At 42.1% G+C, this 21,062-nt stretch overlaps 1 protein-coding gene across 4 annotated transcripts in view; it reads right to left on the reverse strand.

Moving 5' to 3' along the window:
* Positions 1 to 21,062, reverse strand: part of sulf2a (sulfatase 2a) — a 47,414-nt gene that overhangs the window by 9,039 nt on the left and 17,313 nt on the right. For 2 of the 4 annotated variants that reach the window (XM_086291552.1, XM_086291549.1), the window contains 3 exons: positions 15,670 to 15,735; positions 12,382 to 12,541; positions 675 to 941 (listed from right to left, as the gene is read on the reverse strand). In XM_086291552.1, coding sequence (XP_086147678.1) covers positions 675 to 870 — 196 coding nt within the window. In that variant the 5' untranslated portion in view covers positions 871 to 941; positions 12,382 to 12,541; positions 15,670 to 15,735. The remainder of the gene's footprint in view (positions 1 to 674; positions 942 to 12,381; positions 12,542 to 15,669; positions 15,736 to 21,062) is intronic. The other 2 variants (XM_086291551.1, XM_086291550.1) reach the window with 1 other exon arrangement.

The raw sequence follows: 21,062 nt of genomic DNA on the forward strand, positions 1-21,062 counted from the left end.
GTAAGAGCAGATTCAAAAGCCAGCAATTGAAATGAAAGGGACCCAGGGGGATGTAAAGCATTCAAGAGGAATGAGGAGTGAGATGTTGAACATAGAGTAAAGAGTGAAAATATAAATATAACCCATGAGGGGGGAAAAACATTATGGATGTGGGAAGATAAAACGAAAGGGGGGAAATAAGATGAGAGAATAAATCTTTTTTTGTAAAGTAACCCATTTGGTCTACTGTGTACTAAAAGCTTTTCAGGCGGATGGTGATTGTTTGGGGAAACAGATGCTTGACCATAAATTCCTGCTTTTCAATGGGAGTTTTCTCACTGGTGATCACAGGAGGACAAAGGATGTCACTGAGGCCATTATGCAGCCACTCCAGCCCAATACGCTGCTAAAAGACTTAAGCGGGTAGGGAGATGGCCAGGGTTTGGCAACCAGACAATGGAAGCCATAGGCCGCCCTCATTTCATGCCAGCGACAGAGGAGCTGGCAAAGGGAACACATGACTTTGAGTGGGCCAGTTGTTATGGTGCCAAGAGGCAGCATTAGGCTGACTTTCCTTTGCTGATGCTGGTGGATACACATGGACAAAATGTCTGTACCCGACAAAGTGAACAGAGATACAGATGCATAATCACACGGTAAACGCACACCACAGAGGATTAATGGAAACATTTTACCCAGTTCTATGTCTTGATCATCAGTGAGAATGAGAATGACGTTGGGTCGGATGTTGCGGATGTGCCGGTCCCTCTGCAAACGACTCCTCAGGCGATATCCGGAAAGATATCCCGAGCTCTCAATCTCTGGGAGAACTCCCACCAGGACAAGAAAGAGAAGGAGAGGGAGAGGGGCGGAGAGCCTCCGCTCTGCCATCACGCCACCTCCTCAGTCACCTCCTTAGTGTTTCTTTCAACACAGAGGAGTCAGCAACTTCCTTACTCAGCCTGAGGAAGAGGACACAGAGGGAAGCTGATGAGAATAAATCATACAAACACACGCACATACACAAAGCTGCACAAGTTAAAAACAGCAGATGCAAGCCTTGCCTGACCATTATGGGGTGCTCTTCCGTACAAATGCACCCGCTTGGGCTGAGCTCAGCTCGTTAATCAATCATTAATGATGCATTGGAGTGGTGTCATTGGCTGATTGTAATGATCTCTGGTGATGAGCACATGGCTGCGAGGCTGGGGCTAATGGGCCTGGGCTGGAGGCCAGCTCGGGCCTCACCTCATCATAACGGGGTTAGGGTGAATGCGAAGAACAGGGGAAGGAGGAGTTGGGTGAAGGAGTGTGAGGCAGAGGTGAAGGAGAGACCGGATGAGAGGAGGGAAATGAAGACAGGGGTCATTGAGCGCAGTGACAACGTGAGGACAAAATATGACTCTAATGAAAATGTTCACCTTAAATCATAAAGTAGACAAGGCACACTACAACAGAAAATCCCCACAGTGTGAAAATGAAAGTAGAAGAATAAATGTGGATATGACACTAAGGTTAATAAAATAGATAAAAACACAAAAACATTGTCTATTTATTGTCATTGTTGCTCAAAAAAATTGAGCACACATTTAACATAACAATTAGAGCCAAGTATGTGTTAAATAGTCTTTTCTCAATTAATCTCTACATGCAGTTTGCCAAAATTACACTTCAGTCCTATTAGCTTTCTAATAACTCCTCCTCATTAACAATACATCCCATTAGAGTTTACCATGGCAACTGTTGGTTATTGTGCCCATGCAAACCCACAGCAGCGGTAACCTGACTTTCTAGTGTAAAAACTCCAGAAACAATGACTGCAAGAACTCACGAAAAATCAACAGTAGAATTGACAAGCGCTACAAGCACTGTAGCTAATTAAGACACATCAGTAAGTGTTCGAGATTTAAGAGTCGTTTTATTTATCTTCATGCAAAAAAAAAACAAAAAACGCTGTATAACGAGGATCACATTTAGTCTCGAAATGAATAAAAACCTTTTTCTTAGAAATAAAGAAATAAATATTTGTTTGTCGTTTTTCCACCTTTGTTTACATCTGAACCTTTCGGAACAAAAATCTGCCTTATAAAATGTAGCGCATTCTCATTTTGATCAAATCCCCAATAAAGTTTAAATAGCATCTAATTTATGATGACACATCAGCAGCTACACACCCCTGTGACCGTAATTAAAAACCGTTTGTAAGCAACAGCAACCCACTGTGATGTTTCGCTGTCGTGAGAAGGTGGGGGTTAGGTATATGTGCTGGGAAGTCCACAATGAGATTGTGACCAGATCAGTCCTGATTCAAAGACAAATACAAAACCAGCACCTTCGTATGTCCTCTGTCTTCCTCCATCGACACACTCATGCAAGCAAATACACACTATGAGTATATCAATACATGATTAAAATGTAGCAGCAGCTGTTTTTGCTCTGCTCTTCTAACCCAGGGCATGCGGTTCTTCCCAGGAGGAGCACATGAGCTCTAACTTGGGGCTCTGTGCTTTTCTGAATTGTCCCTGCTTCCTTCTCATGTTCCCTCCTTGCCTCCATACCTCTTTCATTTCTGCCAGTGTATGAAAAGAAGGCACCAGCAACGAGGGAAATCATAATAAGGGGGGGGAAAAAAAAGAAACCTGCTGAAAGGACACACATTTAACCAACGCTGTCTGCATTCAGTAGTGCAAACCTCATCACCAAAATCATTTCCAGGACATCTAAAGAGAATAAAGAAGAGATTCAGTATGTTGAAAAATTAAAATCATCCTCTGCCTACTGGCTCCTCTTTCAGGGCGGCTTGTGGTGTAGTAGGTACAATGCTTGCCTTTGATAGTTGTTTATCTGTTTAAAAAGCTGATGTGGGCAAAAGCCATCAGGGAAGGCTACCAAATATAGTCCTGACTTGCAAGAAAACATCCAGTTAGATTTTTCACGCTGCTCTATCAATAGCCAAGTATGTAAATGTTGTGTTATTGTCATGCTATGGTGGTGGATATTTCCTGACATTACTCCCATGAGGCTTCCTCCTTTGCCCCGATACTGAGAACTAATTGGATTTTCAGGCTTTTATCAGCTCTAACCGACACACACGGTTCTTTCTTTCCAGCTTGCTCTCCCTCTGTCTGTCTTTTATCTGCTCGTATTGTTTATCTCTTCGGGTGGTAGATGCTACATGAAACCCAAAGAAAAAGCAGACGCAACCATAACCTCCAAACAGACAGAAGACATTGCACCTTGAAGACGTGTGGAAAAAACAGATGGACGACAGTTAAGGAACAGCAGTTGTCAGCCAAGCTGCTCTCAGTCTCCAACAACATGACCGTGTTGGCTTATACGCATTCATAATGCGAGGCAGGCCATGTTGTGTCTGTAAACTGCAGTGATTTAGAGCTCGTTTTCCTGACAGAGATCTGCCCACATCAGCTCTTTGTACTAAGTGAGCTGCAAAACAACAATGCTGATTCAGCCCGATAAGACAGAATGAAAGAAGAAATTTTGCCATTTAGACAGAAGCACAAGACAACTTGAGTAAATATAACTCTCAGCAAAACTCATTAAAGGCTGGGGGCTTGCAGAGGAAGGCTGTGGGAGTAAGCTAGCAGAATATGAGATCATAGGGAATAAGCTTCTAAAAGCATGTATAAAGAACAAGGATCATCTAAGGTTATACTAATGCCAAGCGATGCCTGAAAGTCAGAGCACAGAGGGAAAGTTTTGCTCTTCAGTCATTCGCTTGTAAAGAGGCTTTAAGAGACAGCAGCACTGCATCACCAGATAAAAACTTAATGCCACGCATCTTTTATTGATAAGACTGAATTATAAATGTAGTGACAACAGAGCCGGCCATGTCATAGCATGGGCATGATGGTAAGACGGTAGCAAGAGTGGAGGGACAAAAACAGAAACCGGATCGGCAGGCAGATATGTTACACTGCCCGGCAACTCACATCTGTACTTTACTAGGTCTGTCACAGTTCAAGTGAGGCAGGGTGGAAGCTGGGAGAGTACTTGATAAATCTTCCAAAGACTTTGCAGAGGCGTTAATGTACTTTTCCCCTATAAATAAAACACCTTGGGCTTTGAAACAGGCACAAAGTATGATTCATCCAATCTGCGATCCCCCGAGAAGGCACAAAACACAGACAGAATATGAGAAAACTGAGAAAAAAAAGACATTTATTACATATTGAAGGAGGACGAGCCATGGCGTACACTTGCAATTTAATCAGCTGTGCTCATAATGCCAATAAAATATGGAGGCGAAAGCCCACAAGCTTAAAGTCAGGCTCCTGGTTTCTTTATCACCAATGTTCTTAGACAGAGAAAGATTGAGGGAAAAAAGACTGTGCGAGGCAGGGGGAAAAAAATTCTAGGCATATAGTCTGGAGAGAACAAAGCACGAGCACTTCCACTGCAGACAGATCTTCACAAAACGCGAAAACTAGATTCATAGGCCAAGGCTGCCATATAAAACAGAGCAGAATAAAACAGGATGTGTCGCAGAGAACCGCCATATTGTCCTCTGCCTCGTTCTTGACAGAGGAATTTGCCATCTACGGTGCTGAAAAACATAAAGGAAGTGGCCAGGAATGTTTAAATAGACACATCCATTGCTGAATGTGGCCCGCTGAAACACTATCAAGCCAATCCCTTTGGTCATAATTGAGCCTGGCAGGGCTTTGCTAATGTGTGACTTTGTTCCCACTGGCCTGCCTAGCTCTGAACAGAATGTGCAAAATCTCCAAGGACCCTTGCATTTACCAACAAAAGTTGGTATTCAGATGCTAATTCTGCAACGGCATGCATCTACGTGAGAGTAACATTCTCTCAGGGAAGTTTGCATTTGTGTGCGTGCGTGCACGAGGGCGTGCGTGCCAGTGGAAGGAGGGGATTGTGATTCTCAATACAGTATGGAATGTTTTTTTCATGATAATAAGAAGCCACGGTCCGTCTCCTTAATCTATTATTCTCTGCAAATCTCTGTTCCACCACCAGATTTGGGAAAATTTTTTATTTTGAGGTATTGGTGGAGCTACAGCAACTGACTTTTGTGCAATTTGATGGCAGCACAATTAATCTGTAAAAGAAGTACTGATATATCACGTCATCTTTCAAGTTGATATGCTGACCTGGGCTTATTTAGAAATCTAGCAGCATTACAATTCTTATGCTTACGATCACTTTATCAGTGTAGGTTCAACACCCACGCCCCTTTCTCTATGCATTCAAATCGGCTGTTTTCACATGCAGTCTTAATATATTATTCTTATTATTACAAAACACTGTAGACACCCAACCGTGCAAATGTAGCTAATAAGGCTAAGGTAAGATTTTGGTCATGAAAATTAAACTTGTACAGTTAAAGGTGTTATTTGGTATATGACTTTCAGAACTACTGGAGACCGAAATAAACAAGTGCGTGAGCCAGTTTAAAGTCCATTGAAATGTCTTAATGAACTGTCATTAACTCCACTGCTCAACTATTTGTAAGTGAAACTTCGTGTGTGTGGCTTCATCCGCATGTTAAAGCGATGCGTTCACGCAATCAGATGGGTCACTTTCACGTTAATGTTCCTTCCTTTATTCAGTGACAGTGATGGAGAGAGCTATTTGCGTCTTTGTCTTGTGCTGTCTTGTGTATATCCATCTATTAATGTGACAGCATGCAGTTCAGACTTGTGCCATTAACAGATAAGTAAATGTTCCTAGTGCTGAACTACTAAATAGGTCATCGCAACTTTTGCGGAAAAGTGATAGGGTGCTCATTCAGACACGAAGCCAACACTTTGGAACGTGATCGGATTAATGTGAAGGAGTGTTTGCCTTCTCTGCTCCCCTTTATGAAACACATTGAGGGTGACTGAGGGGATATACATGGTGAATCAGAGAGCAAGGGAAATGAGAAGAAAAAACAAAAACAGTGGGTTAGATGAAATTAGGTACATAACAGAATGCTTCAGTTGTTTTCTGCAGCCATTAGCTGAAGGCTCTGGGCTGCACTCGCCTCTTTCTAAATGTAGATACAATGATTTCATAGCGAGAGAACAGCTAAAACCCACAGAACAGCTAAGCAAGCAACGCACAAATGGAGAATGTTGCTCAGCTAAATTGTTCCATATCAAAGTGTTTGCTGCTCATGTTTAAAACCCTGTATATAGATCCTTTGTCAAGCTGAGACTAATCGTGGTATCAGACTCTCATAATTCATTCTATAAGACAGAATGCTGCTTTCCCCTGTCAGCTGTTTTATGTCTCTATGAACTCTGATTTGACAGTAAAAGTAAAAATGTGGATTTTACGCAGTTACAACTTGTTGTCATTTTTTTGGAGCAGAAGGTCTTGACTCTTGATTCCCCCGTAGCACAGCTGTGTGACCCCAGACAATCTTTTTCCAACACTGACCTCCAAACTAACAACTGATACCGATGCAATGACATCCAAAAACAATGCCTCTTTACTATGACAGAATCCATCACTGGTCAAAACTCTCAGTGCTTCGCTGATAACCCTGAAATCATATTCAATAACTCTCCAGCAGCTCCTTGGTTTAAAATAGAGCCCACACATTCTTCTGATGAATGTGCCTTTACTTCCTAATAACTAACTTTAACCGTTGAGAATGACAAGAGATAATGCAGAGGCTGATCCTATTCACTGAGAAGATTTAATTTAGATTTCCCTCAGGTTCCGATAAGCTCGGCACACTGCAGACATTTTAAGATGACAGTCAGAACCTGCACAGCAATTTTCTGTTTGAATACGCAGACACAAAAGACCAGTGGTTAGACTTTAAAAGTGAGAAAATTTGATTTCTGCAGCGATGAAGTGACCCAAGTGTGAAATATTTCTTTCTGCACTTAAACTGTTTGTCTTCAGATTTGTGTTTCTTCTCTTGTTAACACATAATATTCTCCCCTCACCTTTAATGCCATGTGGAATGTGCTGCCCAAATGGTGAAATATGAATGTGTGTAATTTTAGCACTTAACACATCATTAATCCTGCAGTGAGTCTGCTGCTCCAGGGGAAGAGGTGAAGTGGTGATGTGCTCTGTCTGGAAATCTCTCTCTCTGCCTCACACTCACTAACAAGCGTTTTCTTTATAGAAAACATATCGAATGCTATACAAGTACAATAACTATATTTGTAGATAAATGTGGATAAATAAACAGTTTTCTTATAGTGTTTTAGGACAACCTCACTGGTTTACACAGACCTCTGATATCAACCCAAATCCAAGGCCTTCAGGAGAACTCGGTACAGGGTTGGGTTGAATATCAGAAGCAACACATTAAGAAAGAGTTCTTGGATTTCCTCCCCAAATTTGGAGCAACATGCACTTCACTTCCTGTATTCTGGTGAATTGCATTTTTTCTACATCTGTTTATGGTGTAAATTAAGAGATGCAGAAAAAACACACATATAAAGCAAAACTGAAAAAAAATCGAAGAGCAGGTGACAGTTCGGCACATACTAAAATATAACACAATGAAACTCTCAGGCATTCTGCATCATTTTCAAATAATTATTCCCCAATTTTCTCACTAATTATCAACAAACTTTTCTCATTAAAAAATTATGGCTGCTGAGTAAACACAGACATGATTCACACCGCTGTCCACTGTTGTCTTCGCCCATTTCCAGTAAGGATGCAACTAATTTAATAGTGTTTAAAACAAACTGACTGTATGACAAAAGCACACAGAAAATATCCAAAATTGGACACAATGGACAAATTAAATATTGGTCATACAAACATTGCATACATATTTAAAAGTCATCTTAAAACCATTAATCACTTCAATAATCGCATTTTTAACTACTGAAATGTGTGCCACCTCCCACTGTGTACAAAATAAAGTCAGATTAGTTTGCCGAGTCAGGCTAATGCTATGAGCCCTGGCAACCTTTCCTGCACACCTTGCACAACCCTGTGCAGAAAGTAGCTACACATCCTGTGTAACACAACATTAGTTGTGCAGTTATATGTAGTTTTATTCTGACACATCTAACAAACAGCTGCTCAATTTCTGCATCCAAGTTTTACAGAACCACGCTGGTTCATGCAGCTTTCACCTGGTTACTTTCCACCTTGCTTTTCACAACTTCCCCTCACACAGAGACAGTGAAGCAGTGCTATAAATGCTACAGCCAAAAGGATACATTTCATTGTACATTAACAAAACAAGAATAAAATACTTTGTAAGAAAATGTTTCTATCACTTACTTTTTCCTTCTTCGTGGTGATCGTCCAGCCTGAGCGTGCACAAAGTGAGACACTGTGTAGCTGCTAACTGAGATAACACCACTGTGAGTGTGTCAGAGATAATTATCTTTACCTCACAACCTTCAGTGGTTGTATAAATGCATAATTCAGATTTGGGGAATTAAAAAAACAAACAAGGAAATAAACTGAACAAAAAAGACCCCAGACCTATTGCTGAGGGAGAAAAGCCCCACCTGTGTCGGAGTCGTTCGTAAATTCTCCTTTTTTTCATGTTTTTACAGCAGTGTTGGGGGTAGTGGAGTAAATATTAGAGTTTTTGGGTCTTTTCAGAAAGCTACATCTATGTAAGTTGCGCTTTATCAGTGACCTCATGCTCATGCCAGGTTATCAAACCTCCTGGAAAGTCTTCACAGAGGGAACGTAGATGCTGGAGGTAGCTAATTACTCCCCATGCTTGCAGAAGGAGACATCGAACAGCTTTATCTGGTTGCCACGCTGTGATGTTTAAATTTTGGCCCTAAGTAAAAGTTACATAAATGTAGGGTAACAAACAAAGATGGCAATAAATTATAAATGCAAAAAAAACTGCCCTCAGTAGTCATTTTCTGGTAGTCACGCTATACTCTGACTTCCTCACAAAGCTAAAGCACCCAGACAGACACAAGGAAAAAAAATCATCGCCATACCTCCATAATCCACAGGGCCCATTATCTTTTAAATGGTTTCAATGCGTGAGGGAGAAAGTGATGGGAAGGTGGGTGAATAGTTTGCTGGAAAAAAATAAGAGGGTGGAGGAGAGAGAGAGGAAGACGAAAGAGAGCGAGGTAGAAAAAGAGACTGTATGATGTTGTCAGTTCAGACAAAAAGCCCAGTCATGATGTGTTCTCGCCAGAGAACAAAGAGCTCTGACAGACTCGGCTCTGTTGACTATAAAAGTACACACAACGTCTCACACGCGCACACACATACTGAGCGGTAGACACACAAACACACCCACACTGTGTGTATCAGACTTCAAACTTCTCTTTCCAATGAGGGGACATAAAAGAGGAAAACAACAGTTAGGCTAATTATCTCTGAATCTGGAGGAAATGAACAGAATCATATTGTTGTATTGTTCTCAAAGGCATTACAGGGACATCACAGATCTACCTTTTGGTCTCCTCAGGGTTTATCAAACTAAATCAGTGAAGATCTTCCCCATAATGGACTCAGCCACACCACAAATAAAAACCTACTGCAGTGAGGATTTCTTTATTAACCAGATTCACTCTTGAACTCTTAAGATGCTACTTTTCACTTTGATTCACACATGTCCACTTTGCGTTTTGTTTCCAGCAGCAACCGGGTGGCATGTAAGGCTAGCGTGGTGGTCTGCAGGATTTTTTGAGGGGCTCCAGTCAGGGACCATTTCAGGGTCACGGCACTTACCCCTCCTCTCATGCACCCCTGCGGTACGCTCCATGAGAGCCCAAAGAGAACACGGAGGTGTTAGAGAAAACACAAACAGAGCCACGATTGTCCCTGACTTGAGTTCAACCCCCCACGGCCCCACCTCCAGGGACTTAAGATTGAGAGAATGAGCAACTGTCAATGGTGTTTTGCAAATACGTAGCTTTTTTCACTTCAGATGGGTTTATTCAGATGTCTGAGGGAAAATCGCCCTGCTTTGCAGTCTCTGAGTGTCCTTGCCTTTCCTGTCCTATTCAGGTTTGTATATGAGAAAGCCATTTGTGATGCATCCGAAAGAGCGGCTCAGTTGCTAGCTCCTTTGACATGGGGGTTGACAGCTGAAACAAGTGAGCACGCTGGTGGACAGGGCAGCCCGCTGAGTGATGACTGTTTCTTATTGGCACTTATTGACCAGTGGCAAAGCCCCCCTACAGTGTGTCACATCTCAGCTAAATGGATAACGGACAAATCAGCTGGGGGCCATTGTTCCACCAACCTAAATACCTCACTGAGACTTCAGAGCAGCCAAATGACTTCTGTATGACATTGTGTAACTGCTGCAGCATTGAAAAATCTAACATCAATCCACAACGTGGTCTGCTAAGAATTGCATAATACGAAAAGGCTTGATGAGAACAATATTGAGATTCCCACAGTGATAATTATCTGCTGAAAGTTTGTTGCTGTTATTTTTCTAAATAAGGTTGTGCGCCTTTGGTTTATGAGTTGCACACATCTTGTTCCACTGGACTCACAGGTTTTAAGCTGTCATCTGTTGTCTTTTAATTACATGCCATTCCTCTCCTATTATCAAATTAGCAGCGGCAGTGGGGACTTCTCCCTCTCCTTATGGCCCAGACTTAATGATGATTACGGACAATATCAGTTTCAACTTTCAGTAAACAACTGTCGGCCACCCGCTGAATAAATTAAAGACAGCTCAGATAAATCAATACGCTAGTAGGAAGTTACAGTTGAGCTGCTGCTGAAGTAATCACTTCTGTAGACTTGCCAATCTTTTACTTAACGGATAAACAATGGTTCTTAACTATTCAAAGAGGCCCTACACAGCATGGGGATGGCCAGGACCGGTGAGCATGGTGAGGACCATCTTATCTGGAGTTAAGCACACCCTTGGGACTTTGAGAGGCAACAAATGCTTCTTTACTTCTTCACTCCTCCCATTCTCTGTCCTTACCCCCCCCACCTTTGCTAGCTGGCTTTCTCCTGGCCCTTTTGTCAGTGGATTACTGGCTTATCCCTCCCTCTCCTATCGGAACCACACAGGGGGTTAGGACTAGAGCACAGAGGGGAGATTTCCACACAATGATCTGAATTACAGAGGCTTTCTATGTATGGTCACTTATATTCCCCCCATTTGCTCTACTTGGAAATCACCACAGAGTGCCATTCATTGCTTATGGTTTTCCCAGCAGGAATCTTAGGCTACATGCCCAAACCCGGAATGTTTTTCCTCTGTAACAACACAGTTCACAGAGTGTGTCTTTTTAAGCAAACTCTTTGTTTTTGGTTCAGTTTAAATGCAAACATCTGTGTCTGTCTGTGTAAACATCAGCTTTGGTAACACAGAAAATACTCATGCATTGCAAACAAACAAGCCACGGTTGAGACCGCAGTGTGTGTAACTCCACACTCTCTACACACACAGTCTATATCATCCCTCTATACTGCGAGAGAGCGCAGGCCGTCTCCTCCTCTACAGGTCGGCATCCATCTCTCTCCATCTCTTCCTCGGGACAGCTGCCCAGACAGCCCATCTGTCTGTCCTGACCTGTGTTTGGGACCATGGGGGGAGCCTAAGTGGCCCACAAAGGGGGTCTCTGGCATGGTGCCCACCCAGTAATGACAGTTAAGCTGCCAGCGACTTGCCTAACAGCTTTGGAGGTCCCTTTGTGGTGCTACAGTATTGATATTGTATTGGGTTGCAAAGGGCTTGGCAGCCTTTTAATGAGAGCTCAGATTGATCAGGCAGGAGTGGGTCTCTCTTTACTGTGGATAATGCTCATCAGCTGTCCCTGCAGGCCTGACTTTCCTGTGATTTGAATTACTGACTGAAAAAAACAGACACACACATCCTTACATGTGTGAACAAATATTAGTAAGTAAGAGCAGAAAGAAGGTTAATATTAAATATTCATAATTACAGTTATCTTTGGGGGTTTTCACAATTGATTGAACCGAATTCATCATTGTCTCCTTGTGCTTTGGATCCATATGTTTCATTTTATGTCCAATCAATATGCAGTGAAAGAAAGCTGCTTGAGTGCACTTGGCCAAAGCTAATAACCTTCAAACCTGTTGCTTTAAAAATCCGGACGATTTGTAATTAAGTTATTCTGAAGAAAAAAAAAAATGTTGTTGCATTTCAAATACGGCAATAATGCACTAAAGTTTGATGAAATTATTCAAACTTGAAAGTTACTTGCAAAACAAAAAGGTTTTTTTTCATATATATGAATCCCCCCCCCCCACACACACAATTATAATATCAATAAAAAAACAAGAATAGTTAAATAAATTTTAAGGTAATATATACTTTTTAAAATATATTCTGACTCATGGTGACACACAGACATACACACTTGCCCAATCAAAGGTAAAAAAAAAAAAGATTCAGAGAGCCAGAAAGGTGTTTAAACCACCTGCCTGTCAGCTTCTACAATATCACTTCCCTTTTCCATCCCTCATCCTCCTCTTTACCTGCCTCCACAGGCGAAATTCAAGGTCAAAGCAGAGGCCTCTGGAACTTGACTAGTTCCTATTAAGCCTCCATTAGACCCCTGTCAGAAAGGCAGCCGGCTGTCGCCCTCCTGTAGTGTGATCATGACCCCCACTCTGCCTCTGGAACCTCTCCTGGGATCTGCAGCAGGGAAGTAACAGGATGGGGGAAGAATAGAAACCCTGCTCAGAGGACATCGTGGTTATTTCACAGTGGCCTTTACTCCTGAAGCAGCCAAGGGACCAATCCAGAGCTGGGCTGGCAACCGATCATACTGAAACAGGATGTGAAAAGAAATTTAAATTCCTAATTGGAAATTGTATATGTTCTGTTGATAACCTCTTCAAAATACTCTACACTTGTTTAATTGCAACCTGCTGACTTTTTCTCTTGGGTGATTTCTCTGTTTTATCCCACTTTCTTCAATCAGGCATCAATTAACAGCGCTGGGATGGAGTTCATCAACCTTGTGTCGCAAACAGGATAGGAGATATGCCCAGTTTTTCAACCATGAAGCGATTAATAGGCACCTATACCCTTTTACTGTGGTTCACACTGAGCAAAAAGGTCAATCACATTCATGAGAAAAATGCTGTAAATGAATGTCTGCATTTAATGAACATCATATGGCATTAAGATCACTGTAACCCTCTCTTGTGCAGTCAGAAATCATTAAAAATAGATGGGGAGCAAAGCCAATTCATGGTGTACATAAAATGGCCAGTAAATTCATAGGGTAAGCCGACAGGAGAGGCACAGGGACGCTGCATTTCTTTCACATAAAGAGTGGAGAAACGCACTGTTTTACTGCTGTAGAAATTCAGTTTAGGCGTTCCTATAGTGTAGTGCTTTACACATTTACTTACCAAACAAAGGATCCATGGTTCAATTCTAGAAGGAGACGTCTTGTTCAAAAAAAGTCTGTCAAATCAAACATGTGAAGCTACCTGCTGTGGCAAGCCTTTGTGGATAAGGGAGCACCTGAAAGAAATTTGATTCCTACACTAGAGTGTAAGAGACAAGACTTCAAACAGAACCACCAACACCTATCCAGCATTTATCACAGACTGGTGATGAGATACTCGGTGTCATCGTGTGTTTTGTAAGCTCCTTTTTAAACACAGCTGTGATTAATATCTATTAAAGCAATTATCTTAAGGGCAGGAAACTGGGGATGGGAAAAAAAGAAGAGGGCCCTTTGTGGAACTTTGCATTCAGCTGAATGCGCCTTTCAGCACCATCGCCCCAGATTGCTTAAGTTAGATGAGAGGTTATGCAAGTGGGCTAAAGAGATTTTTTTCAAGCGTGGACCTACACACACACACACTTTTGTCACAGGCAGCAACTTCCTTAAAAATAAAAAGTGGGCTCCCAGCTAGCTGATGGAAGCTGACAAACAGCAAAAGAATGAGCTGCCTCTGTTTTTACTATAAAGCTTGGCCGGAGTGCCGAGTGGCCTCAGTGTGTGTGGGGCCGCAGGTTGGCACACTCACAGGAGGCTTTATTGGGGTGCCGTCCTGAGCGTCAGGCAGCATGCCCGATGTTGACAAAGCCTGGTATTGCCTGCTGTCAGCCCATTCTGTGTGCACCCGGCGGAAAGAATCAATTAGGCCGTGGTCACAACAGAGCACTTTAATATTTGACTTTTAATCAGTGGGCAGAAGGCAGGATGGTGCATGGAAGCAAGCCGGGAGTTTCTGTCTTGCTGATGTGGAAAATGAGGGTCAGGAAACTGCTCCAAGACCCCTGCTGTGTGCATCAAATATCCTAGGCTGGATGTAAGAAACCTGCACCCACCACTGGCTAATCCAAAGCGGTTAGGGAAAAATATCCTTTTGTCACTCACACGATATCAAAAGCACCTTATGCAATCAGCTGCAAGGAATAGTGGAGATATATCAAACAACTTTGTTCATAAACAACCAGAACTCTGCGGAAAGGACACTGGTTTAAGAGGGGAGGCTGAATTGATGAGGTCTTCATTCAGCGAATGAACTGTACCTTTGAAGAGTTTCTCTAGCAGACTTTTGGTTTTTATCCGGCACTGACTGCCGAAGGCTCTCTCTACCAGGAAGAAGAGGAGGAAGAAAGAGAGAGGTGAATGCTGTCCTCAAACTAGGGGTTTGAAGTGGAGATCAGTCCTCAAACAGAATATTTTAGCAAAGGCACATCATTCACCTGTCTGCTCTTGCTAGTGTCACAGAAACAGAAGCTATATCAGAGCTGAGCTGCCTTAAATCGTCTGTCAATACAAGTTTCATAGTGAGGCATATTGTCTTCACAAACAAAACAGTAAACTATTGCATGTATATTAGGAGCCCTTTGTAGCAGTTGTTTGTTAACCAGAAAGGAGAACTGCCCTGCATACTGATGTTTTTGCAAGTGATAATGAGACAGCTGTACACAGCTGTGCAAATAATATACCCACATGTACAGAGAGCAGTTTCTTCTGCAGCTATCCAACTGATCACACAGAATGACTCTGATCATAGCAGCAGCACGACTATGTTACTGGAAATCAGGACAAAGTAACAGTGACACATCTAACAACTAATTTAAAGCATAAAATGTGTCCAGTCCTATCATTACTTCTTTAGATAATACATTAATCTAACCCAAAGCTACAGGGGGTGAAGGTGATTCTTCATAAAAAGTCTACACTTTATAACCAGCTCATTAGTCTCACCTCACCCAACACTCTACAGCATTCATTTCACTCTTTTTTTCCTATTCATAACTACCAATTTCTATTGACGAGGGTGCATCTGCTGTGGCCAGCAACCAAAACACCCACAGATTTCTTTCATCATGATGTCCCTCGCTGCAGAAGCAATAACAACCGTGCCTTTATTTGTGCAGAACCAAGTGGTAATCACTGGCATTCAGATCAAATGAGCTGATGTGATTAAGGGACTGGCTGAAGCAACGTGGTGTCTTTGGAAGAGATGATTTCATCCCCATTGTAGGAAATAAAGTGTTGACACTAACCGTAACCTGCAGTTTTCTCAGGAATAAGGAGAATCCACAGTAACGGGAAAAAGTAATAAGTCAGTCCCTGACTTATTTCTGAAGATGAAGGTGTGATACCCAAAAAGTACAAAATCAGATAACCAGAAAAGACCAAATCTGTGTGATTTGATTTCACGAAGAAACGTAAAGACATGCACTGATCCACATCTTTAGAAACCTATCTGTGGAAACGCGACAAAACTCCATCCACGGGGATGTTAACAGATGGAAAATTCTCTTTGAGAGGTGAACATCCTTACCTTCTTTTCTAAACAAGCTGCCAAAGATGTTCTCTCCCACAGAAATCAGCCTCTCACTGCCAAATCCTGTAAGCAAACACAAAGTCCAGAGTGGTTGAATACTTGGAACATATATTACTTCAGTTTAGAAGCTCAAACAAAGCCGGATTATTCCATATTGTTGCAACTGCATTATTTTTTTTAACAAATATTTTTTTAATGCTTGACCCCAGCTTGATTTGTTCCGCTCCACCCTAAAAAATGCCATTAAGTACTCTGTCTAGATGCCACTCTGAAATGTTACTCTTCTTTCACACATAGCCCAATGACTGAGAACATCTGGTGTACACACGGTATTCAAACAAGATAGTCCATGTATGATGGATGTTGTGACGCCTGAGGAAGCAGGCAATAGTTCAGGAGGTGGTTTAATTAGACCTGTACCAGAATATAAATGATCTGATTTTAACATAATTACCTCTTACTCTCTGGGACATTTTTAGCAATAGTGATAACAACCCGTTTGCCTTCATAACACTATGAAATTGCTGCTAAATTTCAGCCAGGCAAACAATACTAGGTGTCAGAAGCAGTGGAGCTACAGAAAAATAGCTTTTTTCACCCTCCTCTTTCCATCAAGCTGCCATCTAACACTATCTACATGTCTCCAAATGTCTCCAGTTGTGATCTTGTAAGCTGCAAGGCCTTGTTTGGTGTCTGTCTGTGAAGACATGCTGACAGGAATGGAGCTGTCTGATCCCTGTTCTGATTGGACAGGTGTCAGTGTCCAGCATGTAAACATCTGAGGCAAGCCAAAACCAACTTCGACATCTCCATAACTCTCTGTGAAATCTTTGATGAGGTGTCTTGCACACGCACAGTGGTGATGTGCATATGCACGTGCACACACACACGCACACACACAAAACCCTAGCCATTTGGTATGTGAAGCATAGCTAAGAATATGCTGGAAAGCCCACTGTCATCTCGCTGCCAAGGCACGTCTCTGACCCCAGCTGCTCTCTGCCCAAGCCAGCACTCCTAGCCACTCATGGGCATCAAAGAGAGGTGAGTCTGTGCACCTGTGCCTGTTTATCTGTCCATCTAAAAATGTGTAGTAGTCATACAAGTAACCGGAATAGGCATTTAAAGCTAAGCATTTCAGTGATGTGACAACACAAAACATCTGAGACATTATTTATTTTGACAGGATTTTATGTGGCGAAAAATGATATCCACATACATTCGCAGAACTCAGCAGACACAGCAGGCTGCAAATGGCAAAAGTGATTTTCCTTCTTTCTCAATCCCTGAGATAAAGAAGTGACAGATTTAATAAAAAGTAAGCAGAGAGGGAGATGAGGGAAGGAGGGGATTGGAACAGGCCAAGGGTGACAAGGAAGTACGACAAGCGTGGCAACTGAGAGAAAATGTGACACCTGGCCTTGTCCTTGATGTGAATAAGAGAATGATACATCAAAACGTGACACGGCAGAAAGATGGCTATTACCCAGGCAATGGCAAGATGAAGAGGAAGGGACTATTTTTAGCAGTGGAGTAAAAATACACCAGGGGTTCACTTAATATTCCTTTCTGTGAAGAGAATTTCAGGTTCTTGCCAGTTTTACACCAAAACAGTAATGACATTTTGAAGCAAATATTGACAAATATAAGCTACGAGCTGACTTCATCCTCCAGATAAGCTGGAATGAGCTGTCTTTTTACAGTGATCCTGATCACGTTTGACTGTGAGAGCAAATAACTGGAAGCCTGAGGCAATGTTTTTTTGATTAGTTGCGTTCTTCATTGGAGAGGCGACTGATTGATGTCAGTGGACTGAAACTTCAGTTCTGGCTCCATTGATCCCTTACCCTCACTCCTATCTCTTCTCCAATTAAGAGTTCACAAAGCCACCACTTCTAATGAATACCACCTTCCTGCCAACATCTTAATGTTGCATTCACAGCGCTGTCTGCTTCCTCACTCCAATTGTGGTTAATGTACAATCACTTGAGCGATAATGACAGAATTGATCTAGAGGTGTGATGAGGTAGATTTGTAGGGGACGGGAGGGGTGGGGGAGGATCAAGGTTAGTTAAGAAATCCCACAGTTCTTTAAACAAGCCTCAGGCAGACAGTGCAAATCTTTGTACATCACTTGGAATCAATTGCTTCACCAGCAGCCAGATTTTAAGGATTAGAACGAATTGAGCTACTTTGGGATGTAGAAATCTGGGATGTGTCTGGGTGTCAGGCGAGGAAGATCAAAAGATTCATTAGATGAGAATTAGATCAAACACACTCAAAGTTGTGAGGACAGACGTGGAGGAGTGTGTAAGAGTGAGAGTGGTCGACATGAGAGAAATAGAAATCCAGACGCACAAGCCAAAAAGCTGTCTGACTCTGAATCTATTTAATTGCCAGGTACATACTGATACAAAGAATCTGCCGGCCTGCCTGCCTTTCTCACTCCAGAGCTGTTGGCACATCAATCTCTTGATCTGCCACCTTGGGGTGAAGCCAGAAAAAAACACTTCAGTCACAGGTCAGTTGTGCCCCAGTGCACCCGGGCTTAAATCTGTAATCCCAGTGCTTTGGTGGAGTGAGAAAATCCAATTTCAGAGATCTGTAATTCCATAAACCTTATTTGGCACAACAATGACTGCTACACCCTGAGGGAGAGGCACGAGGGAGGGGTGAGGGTGCGCAACGAGGTGGGAAACTGCAGTTGTGACTTAAACACAGGGATGGAGAGAGGGCGAAGAACACAGAAACTGAGATTAAGGTAGAGCTAGAGTGTAGCAAATCAGGGAAATGAAGAAGACAGAAGCGTTCGGGCTCAGCTGAACTTCTGATAAGTTACCATGACCAGGTACAACATGATGAAATGGATGATGCTTTGAAATTTGCTGGGTAAAATTTTCAACTTTCAGTATTTCCATTTGGAATCTTCACTGCTGCTGAACTCATTGTTCCTGATTTAACAAAGACTTAAAGAATATCCCACATTTGTCATAGCTTTTTGTTTCATTTTCTCTCTCTTTAAAATTTATTAATTTTTTCTTTGCTTTAAATCATATTTGAGCCTTTGTCAAACGAGATCACACAGCGCTCATTATGCCTATCAGCACTCTGATCAGTTCAATCTATTATTTTGTAATGTACTGGAGTTCAAAGTAACACTACACTGTAATCATATTTTATCTGTCTGCAAGACATTATATTTCCTAAGAAGAGCAATCACATTATAATTATGAATCTAACAATTTTGTCCCTACTTGCATTACTTAGGTTCTTTAATTATCACAGTAATGGGAGACAGAAAAAACCCCAAATGTGTCTTGTGAATAATCCATGATTTAAGTCCATGTGGGACACAGGAACATCATAATAGACCCATCAGCTGAGAAATGGAGATATGCACATCAAAACTGTTGCACAAAAAGAAAAAAAATGTGCACAGGACAGAAGCAACTATCCATTTCTGTGAACAGGACATCAAAAGCCAACAAGCTCCTGGAGTGGATGCAACATGCTAACACAACTCTATTAACAAAAACTGAGCGTATTCTGCTCCCAACCAAGCATCCAAAGCTTGCTTTTTTAATCAACAGCTGTGTCACCTTTTTTAAAAAAATTTTTTTTATAAATGACCAATAATGTGTAATACACCATTAATCCAGCACTGGTAGCCATGACTGGCTTGGCAGAGCTGAATGGGAAGCGACCATAATGACAAGGAGAGAGCAGCCTGCAGCAGTGACAGTGGAGCCTTTGGGCAAAGAAAAAACTGGAGATACCAAGAAAAAGTTTCCTAAAGAAAATCCAAATAAACCAAAAACCTCAGTGTTCAGAGGAAGAGTGGGAGTCTAAAATATTGATCGACTGTGAGGCATGTGTCCTGAGCACATGCCGACAGTGCCCGAACAGGGCAGGAGGGTTTGAGAGATGTTTTGTACAGTATATATAAATTCCAGATGAGAAAATAATATATTTTAGTCGGTTTGGGTCGGTGTGTCCTACCATCATCTCTGCATCCTGTATTCATTTAATCATAACATCAATGGGCCATTTAGTCTGCTGTTATCTGAGTGCTCTCATTGATTGTTTGCCTAAATTCAGGAGAGTGGGGTGTGTCTGTTTGTTTTGTCTTACTAATGGACATCATCTCAGCACACACCTCAGAGCAAAGCTGAGAGCAGGCAGCAGAGGAGCCACAGCTATAGAAAACAGAAGCACATGCTTGGATGAGAGGAATATACATCAGAGATTGATCAATAAAAAAAACTCTTCAATGCCTCAATGCCATTCACGAAGGACGCAGGTGGAGAAAATGCAGATGAAAGCAATTACGACAATAATTACATCTGCGCTGATAAGATTTCGCTTCTCAGACAGAAAAAAAGAGGTGAGAAAAATGGCTTTGAACTTGAGTCAGATATTGGCTGTGTTCTGAAATCTCCCAATCACTGCTCTTAGCAACCGCAGATAATTCTGTCATAAATTATTCACAACTGTAACAAAACTGTTGCAAAAGGCCACAGATAACCCCGGGATTTAAAAGCTGATTAGAGGAGCAGATTGCGGTGCACGGATTTAATACAAAATTCACAGATATAAGAGGGCTTTAGTGACATCGCTGCTGTTTGATATTGCAAGTGAGAAGGGGCCTCCAGCCGCTGTCTCTCCTGAGACAGATAGGCCAGTGAAGCCTGTACTCTGTGGCCAGCAGGGTATAATTACATTTCCCCGTGGGGGCACCTCCGCCACAGCAGCTCAGCCATATAGAGGGAAGAGATTGAAATCTGATTGCATTCGCACACAATAGTCGAATGGCTTTCCACACATAAACAGTGGGAATTGCATCTGCACACAGCGCACACTTATCCGACGCGACACAGGCACAAACACGGAGAAAGAACTACACCGATGTACTTCACCAGCGTGCTCCTATCAGTCCTGGGCTGTGCTTCTTTCTCATTGTGCTTCCAGAGAGGAGTGTCTGAGATGCTTCATTCAAGGAGTCCTTCTGCCTTTCTTCCATTTTAGCTGAGAGGAGCAGAAGCTCTCAGATTTACATACTGATCTCCTGGTGCCGCCTCAGCAGGACCTGCTAACAGCAGCTTATAGACACAGATGAACAGGGATTCACGTGGCCACTACTTATTGTCTGGATAAAGAGGGTTTCTGTGCTCTTCAGTGAGAAGTACAACCCTAGATTGCTGGTTAAAACTTGAAAACATATTTCCTATAAAACATGAAGCAGTGTTTTACTTAAAAATCTCTGAATACAGTCGTATACACCCAACATATTCATTAAGCCCAATATATAATTAATGCCACAGCCGATATATCACAAGGTCTAACGTGGCGGTATACGTTAGGTTTTTGTTTTCCCACCCCCTCCTTTCTGC

Source organism: Aulonocara sp. 'chitande type north' Nkhata Bay, linkage group LG5, assembly GCF_057382095.1.
Source record: "Aulonocara sp. 'chitande type north' Nkhata Bay isolate Kocher_YH1m ecotype deep benthic linkage group LG5, A_spYH_male_GT1.1, whole genome shotgun sequence".
Taxonomy (NCBI): Eukaryota; Metazoa; Chordata; class Actinopteri; order Cichliformes; family Cichlidae; genus Aulonocara; species Aulonocara sp. 'chitande type north' Nkhata Bay.